The 21,270-nt window shown below is 42.7% G+C and overlaps 1 protein-coding gene across 2 annotated transcripts in view; it reads right to left on the minus strand.

Annotated features, from left to right (window-relative positions):
- The window catches only part of ssbp4 (single stranded DNA binding protein 4), a 131,469-nt gene extending 123,259 nt beyond the window's left edge, over nt 1-8,210 (minus strand). For both annotated transcript variants that reach the window (XM_021603840.3, XM_036978055.2), the window contains exon 1: nt 7,979-8,210. In XM_021603840.3, the coding sequence (XP_021459515.3) occupies nt 7,979-8,034 (56 nt within the window). In that variant the 5' untranslated portion in view covers nt 8,035-8,210. The remainder of the gene's footprint in view (nt 1-7,978) is intronic.
- Between the last annotated feature and the right edge of the window lie 13,060 nt (nt 8,211-21,270).

Below are 21,270 nucleotides of genomic sequence, written 5' to 3' on the forward strand. Positions count from 1 at the left end.
CACTATCTGACAACCCACACTACCTTGTGCATTTTTGCTATCATTATGACTGTCATTTAGCCGCCTGTGCTGGCAATTACTGTGCTCCCTGTGCTCCTGGACTAGTGATGATCCCACACTCTACTAAGAGGGAAAGGGCCTCCCGAGTGGTGCAGCGGTCTAAGACACTGCAGAGCTTGAGGTGTCACTAAAGATCCAGGTTCGATCTCAGGCTGTGTCGCAGCCGGGAGACCCATGAGGCGACGCACAATTGGCCCAGCGTCGTCCGGGTTAGTGGAGGGTTTGGCCAGCTGGGTTGTCCTTGTCCCATCGTGCTCTAGCGCAACCTGTGGCAGGCTGGGCGCATGCACGCTGACACGATCGCCAGTTGTACAGTGTTTCCTCCGACACATTGGTGCGATTGGCTTCCGGTTTAAGCGAGCAGTGGTTTAAGCGAGCAGTGTGTCAATAAGAAGTGTGTCAAGAAGCAGTGCAGCTTGACAGGGTCGTTTTTTGGGGGATGCAAAGTCTCTTGACCTACGCCTCTCCCAAGTCCGTAGAAGTCCGTAAAGAAAAAGTCAATTTGGTCACATTAGGTTAAGTCTACTGTTGGGAGCAGAGTCTCAAAAACACTTGTGCTGGATGTTGAACCAAGCACAAGGGACATCGTCTCAAAGTAATCATTCATTTGATATGCCAGCTTTAAACAAGGGAAACATTTCTTCCACGGACTGCAAAAAAAGAGTTCTGACTAACATTAGACATTAGTTAAAGGGGACACCTATCTTCTTAATTATTTCTCAGTGTTACATCAGACGTATTCATTTCACTGCTCATTTCAGTCATCTAGTGTAAACAAATGGTTCTGGACACAACGAACACAATCATGGCCACAGTGTTTTATCTGGTCTGTCTGTTTTATGGTTGTGGATTTGTTATGCTGGAGTGACTACTTACCGCAGGGGTGTCGAGGTCCGGAGTCACACTTAATTATAAATCCTCTATCCACAGCTTTGTACATTTTCTTTTACACTTTATTTGGGTAGTCCTTCTATAGATGCTCTACACAGACTATCGCTAACATTTCAACTAAACTTAACCGTTGCCCTAACCTTAACCCGTACCCGTACCCTAACCCCTACTCTAAACCTAACCGTAACCTTAGCAAGCAGTTGCTTATCAACAGATAGTTTGTTATTAGTATGACCATCTGTAGAGCATCTATCTGTTGATAAGCAACTGCTTGCTAAGGTTACGGTTAGGTTTAGAGTAAGGGTTAGGGTTAGGGTACGGGTTAAGGTTAGGGCAACGGTTAAGTTTAGTTGAAATGTTAGCGATAGTCTGTGTAGAGCATCGGATCCGGCCCAAAGGCCGTATGTTTGACACCCCTGGCTTAGAGGGTAGGTCAAGGGTGACGGTAGAAGAGAAGGATGGGCAGAACAACAGGTTATGGGTAATGGCATGATATTCAAATGAATGACACTGGCTGGAATATTTCCATACTCATCTCATCATAGAGGGGAGTGTCACCACATGACACTACCTGGTAACACTGAAAATGCTTGGTGGCGTTTGTAATCAGGTCTCAACTGAGTTTAATTCAAACCAGCCAATTAGAACTGAGCTCTGGGAATGTGCTCTGAATGAGTCAAAAAACGAGGCGCTCCTTTAACCAGGAAGTACCTGTACTCTCCCAGTCTGAAAACTTGTCAGGTTCCTGGTACAGAGGGGAGGCGGCTGGTGTAAAATGTAAGAAGACTCCCTCGTGGCGGTTTGTAATACCCAGCGGCATGCGTGGGCTTCTATAAGCTGGTCCACACTGAACTGGATCCAACAGAAATTCCCATGAGTGCCCTGATGAAATTTTCATGGCTACACTGGTATGATCTGAGGGGTTCTGTGCCCTGGTGATGGGCACCTGCCCCTGTTCTAATGCATTATTTAAAAACACTCATTCAATCCTGGCTTCGGGGGGACACCTTTTGTTGCACTGTCAGTAGCACTGAGTAACTCCGCCAAGGAAAGAGGGTTGTGGAGACTCTCCCTGAGCAGGTAGAGATGGCGTCAGTAGAGGGAAGGAGATCGAGAGAGGGAACTTGCTAGGCGTTAAGACAACTGTGTGATGGTGTGATGGGAGAAGGGAGATCTACAGGATAACGACCATAGTGGAGACCCTAGGGCCACACATGACAGGAGACAGACAGAGCACTGACACCAAGCACAAGGCATACGTTCATACAAAAACCTTCTCTGAAATGAGACTCCTTCTGACACACACAAGCTCCATGTCCTCTGACCTCCCAAAGGGAACATCTCCATAATAATATATTCACAACCCCTGAGTAGCAAGAGTGGTGCTGGGTCATCTTCTGTCATTTTTAGTGATGTCTCAGGTGCCTAAAGAAAAATCTCAACATCCTAATCCATTGCTCTGCTGGTCCAGTCCACCCCTCTAACCCACTGCTCTCTTCCGTGCCAGACTCCAGCTAAAGAGCTCTGAGGCCACTGAAACCCCATCATCATGGATAATGGTCATACAAATTACATGCTGTGGAAAGGTTAGGAGACAAGAGACCAGTAGACTTCTCTCAGTTAGAGAACTACTGTTGAGTGGGTGGTTTAGTTTGAACCTCTCTGTAGTAACTAACGTTAGAGGCAGGGCCAGGGAGGCAGGCAGCAGCCCCTGCTCCACAGTCAGCAGCCCCTGCTCCACAGTCAGCAGCCCCTGCTCCACAGTCAGCAGCCCCTGCTCCACAGTCAGCAGCCCCTGCTCCACAGTCAGCCGCCCCTGCTCCACAGTCAGCCGCCCCTGCTCCACAGTCAGCCGCCCCTGCTCCACAGTCAGCCGCCCCTGCTCCACAGTCAGCAGCCCCTGCTCCACAGTCAGCAGCCCCTGCTCCACAGTCAGCAGCCCCTGCTCCACAGTCAGCAGCCCCTGCTCCACAGTCAGCAGCCCCTGCTCCACAGTCAGCAGCCCCTGCTCCACAGTCAGCCCAGAGTTTTACACTGTGTCCACACTTCAAGGGGAGATCTTCCACCTCATCCAAGGTACACTCCTGACATCCCACCCCAGGCTATCAGACTACGCTCCTGCAAGACATGAAAGCACCTCTGCCAAGTTTAGCCAGCTAAAGCACAGACAGTTAGCAAATTAACTTTCCTGTCTTGATGTAAATAATTCAGCAGCGAGAGCATGGGCTTGTTTAGATAAGGTATGCATGGGCTTGGTTAGATAAGGTATGCAGAGGCTTGTTTAGATAAGGTATGCATGGGCTTGTTTAGATAAGGTATGCATGAGCTTGTTTAGATAAGGTATGCATGAGCTTGGTTAGATAAGGTATGCATGAGCTTGGTTAGATAAGGTATGCATGAGCTTGGTTAGATAAGGTATGCATGGGCTTGGTTAGATAAGGTATGCATGGGCTTGGTTAGATAAGGTATGCATGAGCTTGGTTAGATAAGGTATGCATGAGCTTGGTTAGATAAGGTATGCATGAGCTTGGTTAGATAAGGTATGCATGAGCTTGGTTAGATAAGGTATGCATGAGCTTGGTTAGATAAGGTATGCATGAGCTTGGTTAGATAAGGTATGCATGAGCTTGGTTAGATAAGGTATGCATGAGCTTGGTTAGATAAGGTATGCATGGGCTTGGTTAGATAAGGTATGCATGAGCTTGGTTAGATAAGGTATGCATGAGCTTGGTTAGATAAGGTATGCATGAGCTTGGTTAGATAAGGTATGCATGGGCTTGGTTAGATAAGGTATGCATGAGCTTGGTTAGATAAGGTATGCATGAGCTTGGTTAGATAAGGTATGCATGGGCTTGGTTAGATAAGGTATGCATGAGAAGTGATGGAGAAGGGAGTTGGGGTGAATGCAAGATAGTAATTGTATCAGTTTTCATAATGCCCTTTTAGTTTTTCCCTTGTTTCACAAAAGCCTAGGCCTAGAGGAATTAAGATCATGATCGCAAGTTGATGACTACTGACATGTCTTGTAAGCAAAGAAGGATGCATAGATTAAAAGGACACCTCTGGAAGCATTTCATTCTCCAAGTGTTAGGCTACCGGTTTATGAGATGAAACTAAGATTAAATGAACATTTTTACACTGACGACCATTTGTTGCAGACACAAAACAGTAACAAAAGACTGTACCCACGCATGGCTTAAACCAGCCATGGGTTAATCCACACACACACACACCTCAACTTAATAAACTTAAAAATGGATTCCCATTGCCAAAGTCATCTGTCTCTTTACCAGGAGCTAGCCTCGAGCTAAATTGACTCCACAATTATGGACATGCTCCGCTTGAAAGGACGCCATTGTATTCTAACCCGAGAGTCTTCATTTTGGGGAAATTGATTCATTTCAACAAAAGTTTGATTCTATGAGAAAGATAGAAAACCATCAGGAAACCAAGCAGACATGGTTTATAAATGGAATAAGCAGGGACTAGATATTGTTATCAGGTAATAATGAATATGTACTACTAGTGTACTGAAATAACAGTGATTTGGACTACTCCACATGGTCTATACTTAATAAATCAGCGACATAAGACTTAAAAGGTATCAGGTCGCTATAACATTTATATAATGTGTGGGCCAGTGCAATCAACAGAATACACTTAGACTTCATGAGTTTGTCTGTGCCGTGACCAACCGGAATACTGACTTCACGCACGTAGCCTCAATATTTATACTGTCTCACTTATTTCAAAAGTGAGAAAGCTAACAAATATGTGCGGATGCATCAGTGCACCAAATTAATTGACTGTTGACACCTCTGAATAGGAGCATATTCATTCAAAGCAAACCAGAGAAAATAAGAGGTTCATCACAAAATAGTGGCATGTTTTTGCATTCGTTGAGTACATGGTTCTTAAGTGTTGTTCTCAAAAGTACAAAATGCATATGGCAGGGCCATCTGTGTGATATCAAAACTGTGCATTCAGACCTCAAGACCTCTATTAAACTCCATGCGAATATAGGGGAGGGTGTGGATGTAAAGAAACACATTCAAAGCAAACACTTTATTCAAGATATTCAATTATCCTCTGAATATTATAGAAATGTCTTATAGGCCTAACCTATATGTATAGAGTATGCATTGCCTTAAATTAAAGGCTACAAAGTGTGACAGGGTCACGCACATCCGACTACTGTAACATGATGAGAAACATTGTATTTGATGAATTCCATAGAAGGGCCCTGTGATAGCAGGTTCCTCAGCCCATTTCAATGATGTTGTAATTAACAAACAATAAGGTCATATTAATGTTGGAGCCTCTGTTTCAACCCTGTGGAAATCAAATTAAATTGTGTGCAGAAAGAGTGAGTGTGATGGAATTAATTATTCTCGTCACAAGGGCACGAGTTCTTGTTCTAAATTTTTCCACAGGCATCTGACGCCTCTCCTCAAGGACAGGTAAACAAACAAACATCTCTTCCATTCTTTACATCTCTCTTGAACTCTAGGTCAAGCACTTCCTTGAATGACACCGTCATCAGTCATCAGATTCAAATCTTAGTGATTTTGTAGAATTTGTAGGGGAAAAAAAGTTACCAAACTCAGGTTCAGTCTTTATTCTTCTAGATTCCTCCAAGGTTTTGATAAGCCATTATACCCTACCATTCTTGGTGCACTTTTGATAACTTCCATCTGGTCCATCAGTGTTTCTGTACTAAACACCTATATTCTACGGTCTCCCCTCTGCTGTACCTAAACCAGAAAGCATTCTAAACATGTTGGTGAGAAATGGACGACCTCCACCAGCACAGAGAGAGACCATATAGGTCTTTCATTTCAATTTCCAAATAAAGTAAGAGTTAATCTAACAAGACTTCAGACAACAATGGGTAGCGTCCTGACTAACCATAGTGTAAAGAGAAACACGCATTTGGCTCATGGCAGAGTCATTAGTTAGGTGAGAAGGTAAGTGCATCCTCACTCTGGCCATCACCTGCTTACCGGACTCTAAGAACACACAGAGACAGAACACACACATGCAGAGGACGGTGCCAGGGGGTTCACTGCTTAATCAATCAAATAACTTCATTTTTCTTGTGAGTGAAACTTCTTGTGTGGGATGGTACATACAACAAGACAAAGGACATACGGGACAACTGTATCTTCATTTAACTTCAAGGTAAAACTTAAAGGGATGGGGTGGAGGGAATATTGTTCTACTGTATGTCTCTGTATTACTAAGTGAGGATATATTCTGTCAACACTCCATTTTAAGAGCATTTGTGTCTAATGGATCTGCCTTTGATTGTAAACAAATAAGATGCATATGTAGGACTCCACAAGTTTTTAAAAGGATTCCATATAATAAAATCAGGGAATATCTGGGCATCACATGCCCATTCAAAATTCGTTATTCTTTCTGTATTGGTACATGAACCACATGGAATTGTTTTCAGGTAGGATTCATACTCCCTCAGCACACAATGCTGCCGCCGTTTGTCAATACACAGGAAAGATTTTCCTCTAACGGAGATTGTCTGCCATTTACGTCACACATTCAAATTTGGGTGAAATTAAGACACAGACCTGAAGCCTACAAGTAATACTCATCATGAGGATCCCCACACAGTCAGCAATAGGATGAATGAAACTTAGGCAAGTAAGTTTCAATATTTTTCAATGAACACTAACTACATAATATAATTCTAACATCTGGCTGAGCAGCAAATGCCCCAAAAGTTTGAAAAGAGGTTATTTTTAAGAAGTATTTATTCATTCATGAGAAGAAAAAAGCAACATGCGATAGCTTAGCTATCCAGCCACCTTGATCTAACCGTATTCCACAGAAACTCTGTTCATAATTGTGTGTCAGTCATCGGTTACACCGTCTGTGAAGGGTAAATATGTAACAAAGTGTTTCTCATATCACAACCTTCTTGGAATCATGCTGTGCCATGAAGGAAGCGGTGCTACTCTTATCAGAGTCCCTACACAATAGTTTGTGTAGCATGGAAAGCAACAAAGTACATAAGATGTAGCCTTCGTGTAAAGCACTGGTAAAGCACTGGTTTAAAGCAGTCTTCATTCATGATCAAAATCGCTCATCTGACATTTTAAAAGTTGTGGCAGTATCTCTGCTTACCCCTAAAGAGGATAAAATATTCGTTTGAATTCTGATATAGCAGTTATTAATATTCAAAGCATCATAGTGACACAAAATATTTAATTAAAAGGACTGAGATTATATAATATATATATATATATATTATTAAATTATCTAAACATGTTAGAGTAACACGTCAACATAGATGACACATTGCTTAAAACAAGTTTACGTATGTATAAACTTCCTTTACCATGGAGTAGAGTTTAGTCCGCTAATGTAGGTATAACTAGACAGGTACAGGTTTCATTTAACAGACAAGACAAAGTCCTCGTCATTTGCTCATGTGGGATGTCCTGCACAAGTCCTTAATAAACACGAATATGGTAAGAAAACATGTCGCATAGAAGATATCTAGTAGACCTTCTGTACGGGTCGATTGCATTTTGAAAAGTCCCTCGTAACATGTCTCAAAAACTTTACACATTCAAACAATGTGAGAGTCCGCGTCAATGCAACTCCATCTAGAAAGGCATCACAGACATATTCCATATTTTAAAATAGAATCTCAAGAAGAAAATGTTTTTTCGCAGTAGCAATTCTGCGCTACATTATATCTTTAAATTCCTGAAAGCGACACATTTGGAACCCCAAATGAAACATAGCTACAAAAGACAGAACAACTCTTCCGTGCGTTGCGTTCACAACGTGCGAGAATTTTGTAAGAAATATAATCTAAAAGAACGAGAAAGTGCAACTAACAGGACAAAAAGTTAAAGAGACGTGCCACGGCAGGGGTAAACAACACTCAGGAGAGCGAGCGAGTACTGTACACACCTTTAAATTATGGTAGCTATAGTTTAGAAAGTTGGAGCTTCCTTTTAACCATGTAAAACTCTTAAATGGTGCATAATTCACTTACTTTTCTCTCGCTTGACTATCGGAAGGGACGACAGCTCCTTTACCTTTGGCGTACATGCTGGATTCTGTTTTAAGACTTTTACCCCTCTCAACACCTGTCAAAGAAAGCAGCCAGGAAAACGTTCTATCTCCATAGCTACCCCTTTAGTGTTTTTCCTCCCCCCTCCTTTTTTTTTTTTTTTTTTTTTTTACATCTCCAACATTGGCCACAAATCAGGCACAGTTTCTATTGGGGGGACTTGAAACAGACCGCTGGTGGATTTTTTTCCCCCTCTTAACCGCTGTTCGAGAATGTATTCTTACTCCCTCCGCTATGGAATGGTAGGGGCTTCTTAAAGGGGAACACACACTCTTCTTGTTTACTGACCTCAGAAACATGTAAGAGATTGAGATGTGAAAAACAGACTAACTGAAGCCCTCAGCTTAAGGCCTTCGTACTTGTTTGAATATAAATGTTCAAAATGGCAATTTTGTCTGACCATGATACAAAAAGTATTTACTTTATAGATGTCTCTTTTTTTCTACCAGGTTACAATGAATGGACTGAACTGAATAATGTATCCATTAGAGAGCTCTCAGCATTCTAATTCTGACTGGGAAAAAATGAGACTACTATGGGTAACATACGTAAGACATGTATCATCATAATCAATACAAACAAATGTCTAGGTTTCGCGATGAATAACTACGATTCAGAAAAGAACGTGTCTGAGAAAACTGGGTAGACTATAGCAAGCTTTATCTTGAGAGGTCACTCACTCAGACCTATGCAGACTTCTTAAATGTTCAGTCCCTGAAAGAGAAACAAATGGATTGTGCTCACTAACTGGGAGAGTACATGAACTTTGTGTACTACATTTCACTGTCAGCTGATGGTTTACATTTCTCAGATCATACATTCAAAAGGGGTCTACTGGATTGACCAAAGGCTCAAGCCCATTTTCGCTGCACTCCAACGTTGACTTAATTTACTGAGCAGTCCTAGGGAGGTGAGGGGCTGGACAAATACATTTCACGGTAGCTAATTGAATTATACAAATAGCCAAACTGACCATTGTGTGAAAGGCTACAGCCAGCATTAAAACGTATGAAAATAACGAGTCAGTCTCCACAAAATGTATCAGTTTAAGTATTGTGCATCACAACTGAGTCACAGATTTGTAATATCTTTACTGAGGATGTAAATATGCCTGTTGTTGGGCATATTAGGTTTCTCCATTGTGTAAAAGCATTATTTTCCTATTGAGATGCATTACATAGAATATTGTAAACTGCCTCTTTAAGAACATCACGTGTATGATGACATGCAAGAGATCAGACATTCATTAATTGCTATGATCATTGAGGAAGCTATTCCTTTTCCTTTCTTTCTGTGCCCCCAAATGTTCGGATATAGACTACTAGCAAAGATTGTATGAAGATGCCTAGAAATTGCTTCTCCAAAATAAATCCCTGATCACGCTTGTAGGCAATGTCATGGCGACGTTGGTTAGCTAAGCTCATGCCAGAAACATGTCATCGGTCTCTAGATCGTCTCGCGCCGAACTGCGCATGTGTAGGCCATCAAATCAAAGGCACTTCTTCGAAATAAAGTTGTTTTTGACGAAAATGAAAACGTGTCAGTTTGTTACTTTCACCAAGTTGGAGTAATAACATGTACAGCTACTTTAGGCATTGACTCAAATCTAGATGTGCCTTTAAATCTTGAGAAAATTAACAACCAAGGAAGAATTTTTCACTTCTCCCATTGACTTCCCAAACCTCTGTCTGGTCTGTCGAGTCTGCTTCGAGAAGCATTCCCGGAAGTGTCGAGCTGTTGGTATTCTGGGTTTAGAAACTCTATACTTCTAGTAAAGTTAGCAGGTTGTTGTTAGCTAGCTAGGTAACATGACTGAACAAAAAGTAAAAAATGGCCCGCAAGTTGTTTTAAAACAGCCCTTTTAAACAGGTTAATACTCGCAAGGCCGCGTGACCGGGCAGAATACCCAGACGCATCCTCAGAGCATGCGCAGACCAGCTGGCAAGCATCTTCATTTACATTTTCAACCGCTCCTTGTCCCAGTCTGCAATCACAACATGTTTCAAGCTGACCGCACTTGTTCATTTCCCCAAGAACTCTAAGGTAACCTGCCTAAATGACAATAGCCCTATAGCATCCACATCTGAAATTATGAAGTGCAATTGAACGTCATGGTTAAGGGCATGTAAGTAAGCATTTCACAGTAAGGTCTACCTACACCTGTTGTATTCGGTTCATGTGACAAATACAATTTGATTTGATTTGACATCAACAACATCAACCCAGATACCCTGGACCCACTCTAATTTGGATACTGCCTTGAATAGGAACCCTGGGACTGAACACCTCCCTCTGCAACTGAGTCCTGGACTTCCTAATGGACCGATCCCAGGTGGTGAACGTCGGCAACAGCACCAGCTGACCCTCAACAAGGGGGCCCCCCCAGGGGTGTGTGCTTAGTCCCCTCCTTTACGCCCTGTTCACCCATGACTGTGTGGCCACGCACGACTCCAACACCATCAAGTTTGCTGATGACACAACGTTGGTAGGCCTGAACACCGACAGCGATGAGACAATCTACAAGGAGGAGGTCAGAGATCTGTCAGTGTGATGCCGGGACAACAATCTCTTCCTCAATGTCAGAAAGACCAAGGAGCTGATCGTGGACTACAGGAAACAGGGTGTGGGGTGGGGTGGGGGGGAGGGGAGGGGCACGAACCCTGAAGAGATTTGGCATGGGCCCTCAGATCCTCACCAATCCATCACAGCCTGGTATGGCAACTGCACCGCCCTCGACTGCAAGAGTGTTGTGCGGATGGCCCAGTGCATCATTTAGAGCCGAGTTCCCAGCCGTCCAGGACATTTATACCAGGTGGTGTCTGAGGAAGGCCTGGAATATTGCCAAAGACTTCAGCCACACCAGCCGTGGACTGTTCTCTCTGTATGTGGTTGTGTGACGCCACACACAATCACACATACACACACACACACAATCACATATACAGTAAATGCTGCTGCTACAATTATTATTATTATTATCAATCCTGCTGCTTAGTCACTTTTACCCTTTCCCACATGCACATACAGTGGCTTTTCGAAAATATTCACCCCCCTTGGCATTTTCTTTATTTTGTTGCCTTTATTTTGTTGCCAACCTGGAATTAAAATGGATTTTTGGAGGGTTTGTATCACTTGATTTACACAAATGTCTACCACTTTGAAGATGCAAAATATTTTTTATTGTGAAACAAACAAGAAATAAGTAATTTAAAAAAACTGAGCGTGCATAACTATTCAGCCCCCCAAAGTCAATACTTTGTAGAGCCACCTTTTGCAGCAATTACAGCTGAAAGTCTCTTGGGGTATGTCTCTATAAGCTTGGCACATCTAGCCACTGGGATTTTTGCCCATTCTTCAAGGCAAAACTGCTCCAGCTCCTTCAAGTTGGATGGGTTCCGCTGGTGTACAGCAATATTTAAGTCATACCACAGATTCTCAATTGGATTGAGGTCTGGGCTTTGACAAGGCCATTCCTTGACATTTAAATGTTTCCCCTTTAACCACTTGAGTGTTGCTTTAGCAGTACGCTTAGGGTCATTGTCCTGCTGGACTGTGAACCTCCGTCACAGTCTCAAATCTCTGGAAGAAACAGGTTTCCATGTATTTAGCGCCATCCATCATTCCTTCAATTCTGACCAGTTTCCCAGTCCCTGCCGTTGAAAAACATCCCCACATCATGATGCTGCCACCACCATGCTTCACTGTGGGGATGGTGTTCTCAGGATGATGAGAGGTGTTGGGTTTGCACCAAACATAGGGTTTTTCTTGATGGCCAAAAAGCTCAATTCTAGTCTCATCTGACCAGAGTACCTTCTTCCATATGTTTCGGGAGTCTCCCACGTGCCTTTTGGCGAACACCAAACGAGTTTGCTTTTTTTCCCTTTAAGCAATGTCTTTTTTCTGGCCACTCTTCTGTAAAGCCCAGCTCTGTGGAGTGTACGGCATAAAGTGGTCCTATGGATATATACTCCAATCTCTGCTGAGGAGCTTTGCAGCTCCTTCAGGGTTATCTTTGGTCTCTTTGTTGGCTCTGATTAATGCCCTCCTTGCCTGATCTGTGAGTTTTGGTGGGCGTCCCTCTCTTGGCAGGTTTGTTGTGATGCCATATTCTTTCCATTTTTTTATAATGGATTTAATGGTGCTCCGTGGAATGTTCAAAGTTGTGGATATTTTTTTATAACTCAACCCTGATCTGTACTTCTCCACAACTTTGTCCCTGACCTGTTTGGAGAGCTTCTTGGTCTTCTTGTGCCACTTGCTTGGTGGTGCCCCTTGCTTAGTGGTGTTGCAGAACAGGTGTCAATATACTGCGATCATGTGACACTTAGATTGCACACAGGTGGACTTTATTTAACTAATTATGTGACTTCTGAAGGTAATTGGTTACACCAGATCTTATTTAGGGGCTTTATAGCAAAGGGGGTAAATACATATGCGCGCACCAATTTTGACATTTTTAAGCATTTTTTTGAAACAAGTCATTTTTTAAATTTCACTTCACCAAATTTGACCATTTTGTGTATGTCCATTACATGAAATCCAAATAAAAATCAATTTAAATTACAGGTTGAAATGCAAGAAAATAGGAAAAATGCCAAGGGGGATGAATACTTTTACAAGGCACTATATCTACCCCTTCTCCCACTGTATCCCTGCACATTGATGATACTGGTTCTGACCTTGTATAAAGTGTACATTGTCTACCACAGTACGAGTCATAATACCCATTAACCTAGCGGTCAAACACGGAAATGGTGCCGATCGATTTTCCACTATTCATTTCTTCCATAGGGGAATTTAGAGACACTTAAAATAAGGGCTGTGTTTCGTGTAGGCTTAGCCTGGCGTGATGTTTTGATAACTGTGTAAATGTCTCTCGGACAAGGTGACTTTAATCAACATATTTGCTTGTATTTACCCCCCAAAAATGAAATGCTAATGTGGCTATCATAAAGAACAACAAATGTCTGTCTCAAGCTTCCCGTCACTCCTCAGAGCCATGATGATTTGGACGACACTGCCGAATCGAGGCAAAGGTAAGAATCTCAGGATTAACTATCTACTGTTCCCCGGGCACCGAAGACGTGGATGTCGATTTGAGGCAGGTTGGTTTGAATCCAGGCTGCATCACATCCGGCCGTGATTGGAAGTCCCATAGTGCAGCACACAATTGGCCTGGGGTAGGCTGTCACTGTAAGGACTTGCCTAGTTAAATACAATGAAAATTGTTTGTGGGTGAGGGGTGGGTTGCCTACTTCATGTACTACTTGACTTGTAGCTCCCCTAGCTAGGTGTATTATTTCAGTCTGGCTTTTTGAGAGGTTTCAGAGATGGACTGATTATCATCCTCTCTTGAGTGAACAGTGTGCTTAGTTTACTGCAGGAAAACATTGTTTGCTGTTACCCTCTGGACAGCAGATCATTAGTATAACTAGTAGGCAGGTTTATGTAACCTTATTTAGGTCAACCTGCTATGGTGGGGTTTAAATGAATTGGTATTCACACGTTTGTTTTTGAGGTAAAATTAAGGGGGTATTGATAAATAACGTGTGTGCCACTCAAGTTGAAGTTGTTGACTGATGCCATGGCGGCGGCTGCTAAGTAGAAGGGAGCTTCTGCAAACCAGAAGTCTGCAGTCAAGGCAGCACTGGTCCACACCTGCCTTGTGTCTGGTGATTGGTACAGTATGTACCTTCAGGTTCCTTTCCAAGTGTAGGCTATTGTACTGCCCTATGTGGTACAGTCTTTCATACCGTACAATTGAAGTCAAAAGATTACATGCATCTTAGCCAAATACATTTAAACTCAGTTTTTCACAATTCCTGACTTTTAATCCTGGTAAAAATTCCCTTTCTTAGGTCAGTTAAGATCACCACTTTATTTTAAGAATGTGAAATGTCAGAATAATAGTAGAGGGAATTATTTATTTCAGCTTTTATTTCTTTCATCACATTCCCAGTGGGCCAGAAGTTTACATACACTCAATTAGTATTTGGTAGCGTTGCCTTTAAATTGTTTAACTTGGGTCAAACGTTTTGGGTAGCCTTCCACAAGCTTCCCACAATAAGTTGGGTGAATTTTGGCCATTCCTTCTGACATAGCTGGTGTAACTGAGTCAGGTTTGTAGGCCTCCTTGGTTCTGAGTCAGGGCTTTGTGATGGCCACTCCAATACATTGACTTTGTTGTCCTTAAGCCATCTTGCCACAACTTTGGAAGTATTGTTGGTGTCATTGTCCATTTGGAAGACCCATTTGCGACCAAGCTTTAACTTCCTGACTGATGTCTGGAGATGTTGCTTCAATGTATCAACATAATTCCCCCCCCCCCCCCCCCAATATGATGCTGCCACCCCTGTGCCTCACGGTTGGGATGGTGTTCTTCGGCTTGCAAGCCGCCTCCTTTTTCCTCCAAACATAATGATGGTCATTATGGCCAAACAGTTATATTTTTGTTTCATCAGACCAGAGGACATTTCTCCAAAAAGTACGATCTTTGTCCCCATGTGCAGTTGCAAACCGTAGTCTGGCTTTTTTATTGCGGTTTTGGAGCAATGGCTTCTTCCTTGCTGAGCGGCCTTTCAGGTTATGTCAACATAGGACGCGTTTTTCTGTGGATATAGATACTTTTGTACCTGTTTCCTCCAGCATCTTCACAAGGTCCTTTGCTGTTGTTCTGGGATTGATTTGCACTTTTCGCACCAAAGTACTTTCATTGTGATACAGTGAATTATAAGTGAGATAATCTGTCTGTAAACAATTGTTGGAAAAATGACTTGTGTCATGCACAAAGTAGATGTCCTAACCGACTTGCCAAAACTATAGTTTGTTAACAAGAAATTTGTGGAGTGGTTGAAAAACAAGTCTTCTTGACTCCAACCTAAGTGTATGTAAACTTCCGACTTCATCTGTAATTGTAGTAGCTTGTTGCATTGTATTGCTTAGTTTATCAATCGTGTCAACTTGAATTCAATCAAAAGCCACAGACTGTTAACTTCCTCCATTTTGTACTTGGCCTTCATAGATGCATTCAAGCAGCACTTTGAGAGAAAGCATCCCACGTCTCCAACGGTCCCAGTACTGGTTGATGTTCAGGCCTAAGGGACACCACACACTCAAATGGGCCTACAACCAGGGTAAGATTCTTCCATCATTCACACACAGTAGACATAGTGTAAACCACCATTTTGTCAACGAAATGTTGTCCTCAATGCTTAAATTGTATTGTTTATGGCTCAGTTTGTGGAAATGCTGTCTTTAATGTTGGGATTCATAGACACACCATAATGACCACGATTTCAATGATGCAACTGAGACGGAATGACGTGAGGGACCCTGAGTATGACTGGACATGGACCGGATATTTGTGACAACGACTTAGAAGGGGTGCAGAAACATTATGTTTAAACCATAGCTAAGCATCTCTCTAGGTACCCCTTATTCCACACTGTCTTTTATAGTCCCTCAACTTTGGACACTTTGGAACTCTCCATCTTAGCTCTGAAAACCCTCCTTACCTTCACCCATTTTCCATATGCTGCTTCCTTCACTTGTTCTTCTCCTGATTGGATAACATCTAGACTCAGGAACGCATTTAAAAATGTTGTGTTGTACTGTTCATGCTACCTTTTTTTCACCTGTGTAATGCAGTCCTTTTACATTAAACCTACGTTACACATCCAGTTGTTTCTCCATTTGTAACTCACCCACCAAAAATCCCAATATGCTGTTTTACATTTTGTGTTATTTGTTCTGGTCTAATTCCTATAATGAAAAAGCAGAAGAATCTGTGCGCTCTCGGATAGTAATAATATTTCACATGGTGCTCTTCAATGTCCCACGTTTATGGCATTGATGAATAAATCATTTTATGTTTACCTATATTCAGATGTGTATATGTTATATATACAGTGCCTTGCGAAAGTATTCGGCCCCCTTGAACTTTGCGACCTTTTGCCACATTTCAGGCTTCAAACATAAAGATATAAAACTGTATTTTTTTGTGAAGAATCAACAACAAGTGGGACACAATCATGAAGTGGAACGACATTTATTGGATATTTCAAACTTTTTTAACAAATCAAAAACTGAAAAATTGGGCGTGCAATATTATTCAGCCCCCTTAAGTTAATACTTTGTAGCGCCACCTTTTGCTGTGATTACAGCTGTAAGTCGCTTGGGGTATGTCTCTATCAGTTTTGCACATCGAGAGACTGAAATGTTTTCCCATTCCTCCTTGCAAAACAGCTCGAGCTTAGTGAGGTTGGATGGAGAGCATTTGTGAACAGCAGTTTTCAGTTCTTTCCACAGATTCTCGATTGGATTCAGGTCTGGACTTTGACTTGGCCATTCTAACACCTGGATATGTTTATTTTTGAACCATTCCATTGTAGATTTTGCGTTATGTTTTGGATCATTGTCTTGTTGGAAGACAAATCTCCATCCCAGTCTCAGGTCTTTTGCAGACTCCATCAGGTTTTCTTCCAGAATGGTCCTGTATTTGGCTCCATCCATCTTCCCATCAATTTTAACCATCTTCCCTGTCCCTGCTGAAGAAAAGCAGGCCCAAACCATGATGCTGCCACCACCATGTTTGACAGTGGGGGATGGTGTGTTCAGCTGTGTTGCTTTTACGTCAAACATAACGTTTTGCATTGTTGCCAAAAAGTTCAATTTTGGTTTCATCTGACCAGAGCACCTTCTTCCACATGTTTGGTGTGTCTCCCAGGTGGCTTGTGGCAAACTTTAAACTACACTTTTTATGGATATCTTTAAGAAATGGCTTTCTTTTTGCCACTCTTCCATAAAGGCCAGATTTGTGCAATATACGACTGATTGTTGTCCTATGGACAGAGTCTCCCACCTCAGCAGTAGATCTCTGCAGTTCATCCAGAGTGATCATGGGCCTCTTGGCTGCATCTCTGATCAGTCTTCTCCTTGTATGAGCTGAAAGTTTAGAGGGACGGCCAGTTCTTGGTAGATTTGCAGTGGTCTGATACTCCTTCCATTTCAATATTATCGCTTGCACAGTGCTCCTTGGGATGTTTAAAGCTTGGGAAATCTTTTTGTATCCAAATCCGGCTTTAAACTTCTTCACAACAGTATCTCGGACCTGCCTGGTGTGTTCCTTTTTCTTCATGATGCTCTCTGCGCTTTTAATGGACCTCTGAGACTATCACAGTGCAGGTGCATTTATACGGAGACTTGATTACACACAGGTGGATTGTATTTATCATCATTAGTCATTTAGGTCAACATTGGATCATTCAGAGATCCTCACTGAACTTCTGGAGAGAGTTTGCTGCACTGAAAGTAAAGGGGCTGAATAATTTAGCACGCCCAATTTTTCAGTTTTTGATTTGTTCAAAAAGTTTGAAATATCCAATAAATGTCGTTCCACTTCATGATTGTGTCCCACTTGTTGTTGATTCTTCACAAAAAAATACAGTTTTATATCTTTATGTTTGAAGCCTGAAATGTGGCAAAAGGTCGCAAAGTTCAAGGGGGCCGAATACTTTCACAAGGCACTGTAAAAGGCATATGTACACATTTTTTACTATTGATTTATTTAAAACAATGTAATTGTTAGAGTTCAGGTGTTTGACGTGATTGATGGGTGACTAGGTGCATTCATGTCAAATAAATCTGCCTATTCGTTCCTGGTTTTGGATACATTGTATAATGAGTTCATCTGGCTTTGAACAGAATATGTCAACAAGTTAGTTCTGAATTGTTTAATACAGCACTGCATTCTGACACCATGCATTGAAATAGATTTCACCTTGTCATATAGTTGGCAGAAATTATAAGGGATTAAATAAAGACCTCTATCAGCTGCAGCAGAAGAGGATCTGGTAAAAATAAGGGTTGGCTGCTAGTATCATCTAGGTAGGTAGTTAGCTATATAGCTTCTTTGCAAAAACCTGCCTAGTATTCATGGCACATTATACATATCTGACTGCTACTAGGATAGTATTCTGTACAAGACCAAATGCACAAATAAGACATATTAGTTACATTAAATATGGAACTATCAGGTATGAAGGTAAGACCCAGATGCAGACAATGTCAAATGAACAATGGTTTAATAATCCAACAGGGGCAGGCAATAGACAGGTCAAGGCAGGCAGGGGTCAGTAAAACAGAGGTGGGGCAATGGTACCGGACGGCAGGCAGGCTCAGGGTAGGCAGAGGTCAATAATCCAGAGGTGGGGCAAAGGTACAGGTCAGCAGGCAGAGTTGTCAGGCAGGCGGGCTCAGAGTCAAAACCAGGAGGGTGAGAAAAAGAGAGACACAAAAACGCTGGTTGATTTGACAAACAAGACGAACTGGCAACAAACAGAGAACACAGGTATAAATACACAGGGGAAGATGGGCTATGCCTGGAGGAGGGTGGAGACAACCACAAAGACAGGTGAAACAGATCAGGGTGTGACAGTACCCCCCCCCCCCCCCAGCTTCCTACCTGGGCGCATACCTGGTTGACCGGGGAGCCGGCAGTGGAAGTTGGCGATGAGGGCTGGGTCCAGGATGTCTCTAGCAGGGACTCAGCACCTCTCCTCCTGGCCGTAACCCTCCCAGTCAACCAGATACTGGAAACCCCTGCCCCATAGTCAAACACTCAGGAGGCATCTCACCGTGTACGCCGGATGGCCATCGATGACATGGGGAGGAGGGTTGGGCCTGGAAACAGAAGATAAAGGGCTGTGAGACACAGGCTTAATCCTAGACACATGGAAAGTAGGGTGAATATGGAGGTTACGAAGTAACAAAAGACAAACAGCAGTGGGGCTAATGACTCTAGAGATGGGGATCGGGCCGATGGAACGGGGGAAAGTTTACGGGATTCCACCCAGAGGGTAGTGATAGTGTGGAGCAGAGGTCCGGTGGCGATCCGTTTGTCGCCTATACCTGGAAGTGATCTTCAACCGAGCGGCCCGGGCTCTCTTCCAGGTACGGCGACACCGGCGGATGAACATCTGGGCAGAGGGATTGCAGACTTCCTCCTCTTGCTCGGGGAAGAGCGGAGGCTGATATCCCAAGGAACACTGGAAGGGCAAGAGACCAAGGAAGGGTGTTGCGAGCGTACTCAACCCATACCAGTTGCTGATTCCAGGTGGTAGGGTTGTCGGAGACTAGGCAGCGAAGAGTCGTCTCTAAGTCCTGGTTGGCTTGCTTCGACTGGCCGTTGGACTGGGGGTGGAATCAGGAGGACATGCTGGCCGACGACAGTAAATTAAAATGTTCAATATTTGTTTTGGATCGAAGCTAGTAGCTAGTTAGCTGACAGAAAAGGTGTCAGCCAGACATGATGTGCAGGAGTAAAGAAATGTTTACTCTTGCATGATGTCTACTTTGATGCTAATTAGAATGTTCAAACCTGAGATTAAATCGAGCCGAATATATTGATTAAAGTCACCTTGTCTGAGAGAGATTTACACGATTATCAAAACGTCACCGCCAGGGTTAAGCCTACACGAAACACACCCCTTATTTTAAGTGTTTATGAAATCCACAATGGATTAAATGGATGGTGGAAAAATGATTGGAACCATTTCTGTGTTTGACCGCTAGGTTTCATGGGTATTATAACATGTCCACTGTGGGGCTCTATTCTCTATTCTCATGTGTTTGTATATATCTGACCTAATATTGATTCTGTGCTCTTTAAGATCCTATTCTTGTGACGATCGTCGTAATGAGCGGACCAAGGCGCAGCGTGATTGAAGTTCCACATATTTAGTACGGTGAAACTTTAAACAAAAACAATAAACCAATAACGAACCGTGAAAGTAGTGGTGCACAAACACAAAACAGTATCCCACAAACACAGGTGGGAAAATGGCTACCTAAATATGATCCCCAATTAGAGGCAACGATTACCAGCTGCCTCTAATTGGGAACCATACAAAACACCAACATAGAAATATTGAGCTAGAACACCCCTTAGTCACGCCCTGACCTACAACACCATAGAGAGCCATTGGTTCAGGGTGTGAGAATTCTGGATATTCTATTTTCTTACCTTTAACATTAAACACTGCATTGTTGAGGAAGAGCTTGTAAGGTGCATGCAACAAATAAACCTACATTTTATTTGACATGGTTTATAGATGTAAAATGCAGGCCGCCAATCCACCACAGCAAGAAAAATAATTGCGCCAGTAATATGGGTCACAGCTTTCATAGAACCATTTGGGCTAGAAGCAAGCCATTTTCACTGTAGTAAAGGTACAACCATGATGCTAACTAATGTGCATTCACTTTATTCTCTAGGGCACTTGGAAACAACAGTAGAGCAATGCCTAATCATTACAACAGTTATTATCTGGGTAATTGTTTTCTAGCCGCACTCGTGCTCCGAAATAAACATTCCAGGTAGCACAGCAAAATATTTAGCAGCATATGCAGCCAAAATGGTTTAACTTTAGAGCCCTGGCTGAGGCTGATGTTGGGAGGACGTCAAAAGGGGAGTGAAGAGAAAGTACGTAATGTGGCGAGTTGTACCCTTGCATGTTGAGCAACCTCAACTGAAACCTAAAATGTTAACTGCCCCCCCCCCCCCCTCCCCCCATTGACAGTTTCATCTAATGATCTAATTGAATACCTAAATTCTGACTCCATCGTTAAGAAGTGGCTGGGGGTGGAACTACTCATGCTCAATTATTTATTGTCTTGATGTAGTAACAATAACCTTCATAGACCACGACCCTGCACAGAGCAACCTTCCTCTGTAGTAAACATGTTATATCTTTGTTATACAATGTCAATAGAAACAAAATGGATACGTGTAGTGTAGCAACCATTTCAACAGTGCAGTGTGTCCTTGTGGTGTGCGAAGGTGCACTATTGGAAATTATTTGTATTCCCAAATTCCTAAAAAAACAATAGCTTGCCGTCCAGCAGAGGAATTCCCCCAGCTCCTGCCATTGTGGGGCCAAATGATAATTAATCACAGGTTGAATAATTTAATGCAGAGCCAATGAATGCTTTTCTCCCGATTCTCAGCACCTGCCTTAGGAGTGTCCCTGGGGCCGATGAGGGGGGTGTGTGTGTGTGTATGTATGTTTGGTGCTGCGGCCTCTTTTGGGGCCAGAAAGAGGGAGAACAGAACCCAAAACAACCAAACACAGGGCAGTACTGAAACCTCCGCCCTGCTATCCTCTGACTCAGCCCTGACTCATAAATGGCGCCGTGATCCTTCTCTCTCCTTCACT

This window comes from Oncorhynchus mykiss, chromosome 5, assembly GCF_057628025.1.
Source record: "Oncorhynchus mykiss isolate SJ-2025 chromosome 5, ASM5762802v1, whole genome shotgun sequence".
Lineage (NCBI taxonomy): Eukaryota > Metazoa > Chordata > Actinopteri > Salmoniformes > Salmonidae > Oncorhynchus > Oncorhynchus mykiss.